Below are 6,102 nucleotides of genomic sequence, written 5' to 3'. Positions count from 1 at the left end.
TGTAATGCTTGCAAGGCTTATGTGATGTGCATTACCGAGAGGGCCCAGAGATACCTCTCCGACAATCGGAGTGACAAAACCTAATCTCGAAATACGCCAACCCAACATGTACCATTGGAGACACCTGTAGTACTCCTTTATAATCACCCAGTTACGTTGTGACGTTTGGTAGTACCCAAAGTGTTCCTCCGGTAAACGGGAGTTGCATAATCTCATAGTTATAGGAACATGTATATGTCATGAAGAAAGCAATAGCAACATACTAAACGATCGGGTGCTAAGCTAATGGAATGGGTCATGTCAATCAGATCATTCAACTAATGATGTGACCTCGTTAATCAAATAACAACTCATTGTTCATGGTTAGGAAACATAACCATCTTTGATTAACGAGCTAGTCAAGTAGAGGCATACTAGTGACACTTTGTTTTGTCTATTTATTCACACATGTATTATGTTTCCGGTTAATACAATTCTAGCATGAATAATAAACATTTATCATGATTATAAGGAAATAAAAATAACTTTATTATTGCCTCTAGGGCATATTTCCTTCACCGGTCACCAGTGTTGAGCAACCAATGCCAACTAATTGGAACAATATCTATGAGTACTTCGAGCGTGCAACACTAGTGCCATCTATCGATCGCAAGCTTCGCCACCGACATCGACGGGCAACTGTATCGTGGGAGTGTCAAAAGTGGTCGTCTTGCTTGGCACAATTCAGCACGAACCCAAGTGCTACAAATGCCAAAGATAGGGTGATTATTTGTCCAAATACATCAATTATTTTCTTCAACTCTTAGGGATTTATCTAGTAGGAGATGATAGCCTTTTGCGGATTGGTGGCTAACTTCTTTTATCACTTGTGGTATGTAGCTCAACATTGCTTAATAATTGTTCAAGGACCGAGGGGGAAAGGCAAAGCATTCATTTTGCACCATTGTTGCATGGAGATTCAAAAATGAGAAGTGGAAGAGCCGCGAGAACAATGATGTTCCTTCCAAGAAGAAGAGTTTGGTTGGAGAGGCAACACAAGGTGAATATGATGATGATGACGACGACGGGGGCGATGCATCAAGTGGCGAGGATGGGGAAAGAAGGCTCACTCCCAACTCGGTTGCTCCTAAGAAGAGGTCAGGTGAAAGAAAAGACGGTAAGGAGAAATTGAAGAAGGGAGGAGATCAGTGGCGGAGCCAAGGGGGCGCAGGGGCCTGGCCCCCCCTAACGATCGAGCGAACATGGAACAGCTAGCATGCAATTAGCGATAAAACGAACATACACATGTATTTGCCCCCCTTATGTGGCTACCTCTCAACATGAGTATTGGGAAAAACAAAGAACAAGCCCATGTGAACAACCCACTAGGAACGGCCCGGCCGGTTGGCTCTAGTCCCTGACTGTGCGCTGCGTTCTACCCTAATTAGCGAATACGTGGGATTAGTGCGCAGAAAATTAGTCGCCGATGTTCCATGACATTGCCGTTCGCTCGCCTCTGCTCTAATGGTGGCGACGGCGTGACGCATCCTCTCTCGATTGGATTCGATTCATATTAAATCACGCAAAGCCGTGTCTCGAGGGGAAATCATGTAGGCAGCTCATGTGTGTCTCGACGGTTAGCACCAATGGCTATTGAAATTAATCTCTCAGTTCTCATCTTATAGATGTTATCTTTGATGCCAAGTTCTTATATTGTTTTTAGTTTGCGATTAAATCATTCTCGATCTTACTGACAGTTGTAGAATATAAATGAAAACTAATGCAAATATAAGTAGGTTTTTATTTCATCGAATTGCCACATCATTAGTTTACCACTCGACATTTTTTTTGCCGGATTGGCCCCCCCATACCCAAATCCTGGCTCCGCCCCTGGATGAGATAATGACGAGGAATTATTGGACACCATCATGACTATAAGAAAGGAGATGGTCGAAGAAAGAAAATATTGAAGGCCAAAGAAATGGAGGAGAGGAGCGAGGCCAATGAAAGGAGGACGGTTGTCGAGAGAGGAGCACGGGGGCCAAGGGGGAAGGCGGAGGTTGGTGGCATGGAAAAAAGAATCAAGAGCATTGAAAATGACAAAAAACATGTTCATGGACACAAGTGGTCTTAATGTGAAGGCAAGAGCATACTTGAAGCTTTGTCACGATCAAGTGTTGCCGATGAGATCTATGGTTGGCTTCATTAGTGCCATGGGAGAAGGCATAGGTGACATGGGAGGAGGCATGGAAGCCATGGGTCACAATTGTGCCAATGGCAACCATGAATGCCGGGTGACAATGGTGCCAATGGCGACAATGAATGCATGGGTGACAATGGTGCCAATGATGAAAATGGAGAGGATGTGAGCACTAGTGAGGAAATGTATCCGGTGCACCCAGCCTTGCGGTGCTACTGGTGCACCAATCGCACAAAACGCACATTAAGTATTTAAAAAATCTGAAAACAATTTTGCACATATCTTCTATATCTAAATAGCTAGCCCCCACTAACCTATTTCTCTCAACATGCAAGCATGACACCTCATCAAGCAACATGCATTAGAAAAGACCCACTTCAACATTCAATGAGTCATAGGAAAAGATTAACTTCAACATGCAAACATGCATGATATATTTAATAAATATTTTGCAAAAATACAATAATCAAACACAAATAACAATATGTATTTTTAGTTTTAGCTCACATATTATTTCTCTGAATATTCTTATTTCTATAAAATTATTAATATCTTAGAAATGTATTGCAAAATATTCCCGCAACAACGTGCGGGGCATACATCTACCATTTCACCAAAAATAAATTAGACCTACAACTCTAGAAACAAAAAAAACAAATATTCTTATGAATAGTACTCCTTTTAGATTGGCCATAAATTTGGCCCATTGGTAAAATTCAAATATTCTTATGAATAGAACTTTTGTTAGTTTGGGCCATAAATTTGGCCCATTAGCATGGCAACTGCTGACTTTGTAGTTTTTTTTCTCAAGCTGTAATTCATTTTTAAAAATTCCCTGTGACATGGTAGATATATCTTACGTGTATTTTTAAGCACTCGTATAGTGAATCTGGATGGCTGGTGCACCGGTAGCACCACAAGGCCAAGTGTACCGGATAGCGTTCCGGTGTGGTGAGTCCAGCTGGAGTGAGATTTCACTGCAAGTAGTGTACCCGCAAATAAAAATAAAAATTTACTGCAAGTAGTTTTATCCGTGAACATGCGTTCACCTCCATCTCTGGGGCCGCGCGAGGACCTAGCCTGTCCGTGTCCAGTGCAGCAGAACCGTGATGATCAAAGCCGGAACACGGCGTGCGAGCAACCGACAGCCCTGCCGTGACCCCCGCTCCGGTACGTCGGATCGGGATCGCGCGTACGGCCACGGGCGCGCGTGTTCGCCCGCCGCGTTTCCCGCCACTTCCTCCTGCCCGCCCGCCCACCCACCCCTCGTCCCCACGCCCACGCCCTGCTCCAACCAATTAACCGCCTCGCTTCGCTCCCGAGGCGGCAACTGCCCCAACTGCGCCGCAGGCCTAGCCGTGCCGTGCGCGGTAACAAAATTCGCCCAATCAACGCGTTGCCAGCAGTAAAAACTGTCACGCACGCAAGATTCAAATCATCAAATTAGTAGTAAAAGATTTACTAGATCACCAGCAGAAGAGGTGAAGCGATCATGGAGGGATGGGATCGGTCCAGCCCACTGGCACGGGAGAAAAGAGAGGGAAGGAATTATGCACCCTGTCTGATCTGATCTACTACAGCTTTTCCATGGCGGCTCTGATTTCATGATCCGGCGGCGGACCCGTTTCACGCGAAGAAGACCTGCACGGTGCCGGTGACGGGGCAGCGGCACGCGGGGCAGGCCGCGGCGGCGGCGAGGGAGGCCGAGGCGCCGGGATCGCACGCGGCGCACACGCAGAGGTGCCTGCACGGGAGCAGCACGGTGGTGGCCGGCCGGAGCCGGCACGCGCGGCACGGCCTGGCCGCCGGCGGCGGGGCCGCCACCTCCACCACCCTGTCCGGGTCGACGAAGCCGGACTCGGCGTCGTCCGCCGCGCCTGCCGCGCCGTCGTCGTCCAAGGCGGCCTTGCCGCTCCTCGCCTGCGCTGTGGCCGCTGCCTGCTGCAGCTGCGCGTGGAGCGCCGCCGCTGTGGACTGGTCGGACATTGCCTTGGCTTGCCACGACGCTGCCTCCGCCCTCAGCCGCGCCAGCCGCTCCTCCAGCTCGACGCCGCGCCGCGCCGCCTTGAAGGCCTCCGCCTCCATCTCCCTGACCCGCCGCGCGGCCAGCGCCTCTGCGGCGCCCAGCAGCGACCGGTTCTGCCGACGCCTCGTGTCGGCCAGCGCAAGCCGGAGTCTCTCCGTCTACAGAGAAAAAACGAACTCACCATCAATCACAACAATTGGCATGCAGATCGACGATCGATGGCAGGGCAGAAACAATCAAGCAAGCGCGCGGATCCTCACGTGTTCCTGGAGCAGCCGGTCGATCTCGTTGTTGTACCGCCCGCACTGAGCGGCGAGCTCGCCGGGGAGAAGGGACGACGTCGACGACGTGCACGCCGCGTGCTCCGAGACTCCCTCGTCGAAGTCGAGCCGCAGGCCCGTCGCCGCAGGCCGCCGGTGCAGCTGCGCCAGGTGTATCACCTTGTGCCCCGGGGAACCCTGCGGCGCCTGCAGGGAGAAGAGGCGTGCCGGCGGCGCCACGGCCTCGCGCGGCCGCTTCCGCCCGTTGCCTCCGTCTGCGACTGCGTCGACCCAAGATGTGCGTTAGTTAATCGCCTCAATCACAACCGCCATCGAGAACGAGAAGGTAATCAAGCAGCACGCGATGTTTCAATTACCTCCATCTCGCCGGGAGAAATCCATGAAGAGGGGAGGATGCTGCTGCTGCTCCGGCGGCGGCGGCGCCATCTCCTTGCGCGGCTCCATGGGCGCGGCGCAGCCCCTGCCCACAACCCGGACGCCCAGATCACCCATCCGGGCGGCGATCACCTCGGAGCGGAAGTCGAGGACGGCTAAAGCAGCAGCGGCGCCGGCGACGCGCAGGCGGTGAGGGCGAGGACGAGGAGGCGTGGTTGCCGGTGGCTGCTGCGGCTGCAACAGGGCCGCGCCGCTGCCATTGCCCGTGCTATTTGAGGCGCGAAGCGCGTGTGCGGGGAGGAGTTGGATGGGATGGCGGTAGGAGGCGGGCGGGCGGGCGGGCGGGGATGCGACGGATGAGAGAGTTGCGGCGGGGGGTGGGCAACGCAAACGCAACGCGACTCAACTGTTCCTTCCACCGTCCCTCTCGTCTTATCAGGGTGGCGTGGGCGTGGGCTGCCTGCTGTCCGCTTTTGCTCCTCTTTTCTCTCGCTCTCTCCCGTGATGGCAACGTCAGCCTCGCCGTCGTGCCCGGCTTTCCCTACGTGCACCACCCACCCCACCCCACAGCTGCATCTGCATGCACGCCTTGAAGGATCCCCCGTCCAAAACCCACCAGCTCGAACCAAATGTTTTAACCGCTTTCCTTCGTTATTGTGCTGTTGGATGGATCTACACGCATCAGATGGCCATCGGCACATTGCACGTAGATTAATCACTAACCCGGTCGTTCTCGCGCCGTATTAATCGGACATTTGGACGCTGTTCCTCGGTCCTCTGCCCAAGTCAGTAAATCTACTGCAAGGACTCCCAACAGTACCACGACGGCGGGTCCTATAGGCATCGGATGCTGGCCTCTCTTGACTCTCGTGTCTTTTTTATTCTGCTCATTTGTTCGTTTGGTCAAGCCTCAAGCGGGGGGCATCAATCTAGCTATCTGTAGCCGTGGGCTTTCGGCGTACGGGCCGAGAGGAAAGAGACGTTGCACTGCACCCACATGACAACAGGGAGAGAGGGGGAGGGAGAAAGAAACGTCGGTTTGACGGAGGCTTCTCCTCCTCTGCGCTGCACGCAGCAGTCAGGGGTGCGGTGGAAATGAAAACAAAGCCCAGGCGGCAGCATCGATGGTGTTCCGGCTCCCAAGCAGGAAATGCAGGCGGGTAGGCAGGCAGCGAGTTGAGTATTGGATTCGGGGGCACGCACGGCACCGCACCGGCCTCAAAAGCATCGCTCCGTGCGCT

The 6,102-nt window shown here is 52.6% G+C and overlaps 1 protein-coding gene across 1 annotated transcript; it reads right to left on the bottom strand.

The window, feature by feature from the left end:
* Nucleotides 1–3,603: 3,603 nt before the first annotated feature.
* LOC119275494 (BOI-related E3 ubiquitin-protein ligase 1-like) lies at nucleotides 3,604–5,218 on the bottom strand. Its single transcript, XM_037556352.1, has 3 exons — nucleotides 4,843–5,218; nucleotides 4,466–4,746; nucleotides 3,604–4,363 (listed from the first exon to the last, which is right to left on the bottom strand). The coding sequence occupies exons 1-3, from the start codon at nucleotides 4,976–4,978 to the stop codon at nucleotides 3,806–3,808; spliced, it is 975 nt and encodes a 324-aa protein (XP_037412249.1). The 5' UTR covers nucleotides 4,979–5,218; the 3' UTR covers nucleotides 3,604–3,805.
* Between the last annotated feature and the right edge of the window lie 884 nt (nucleotides 5,219–6,102).

This window comes from Triticum dicoccoides, chromosome 1A, assembly GCF_002162155.2.
Source record: "Triticum dicoccoides isolate Atlit2015 ecotype Zavitan chromosome 1A, WEW_v2.0, whole genome shotgun sequence".
NCBI classification, from domain to species: Eukaryota; Viridiplantae; Streptophyta; class Magnoliopsida; order Poales; family Poaceae; genus Triticum; species Triticum dicoccoides.
The sequence above is the reverse complement of the archived record's forward strand: the minus strand, read 5'-3'. Positions and strand labels throughout refer to the sequence as shown.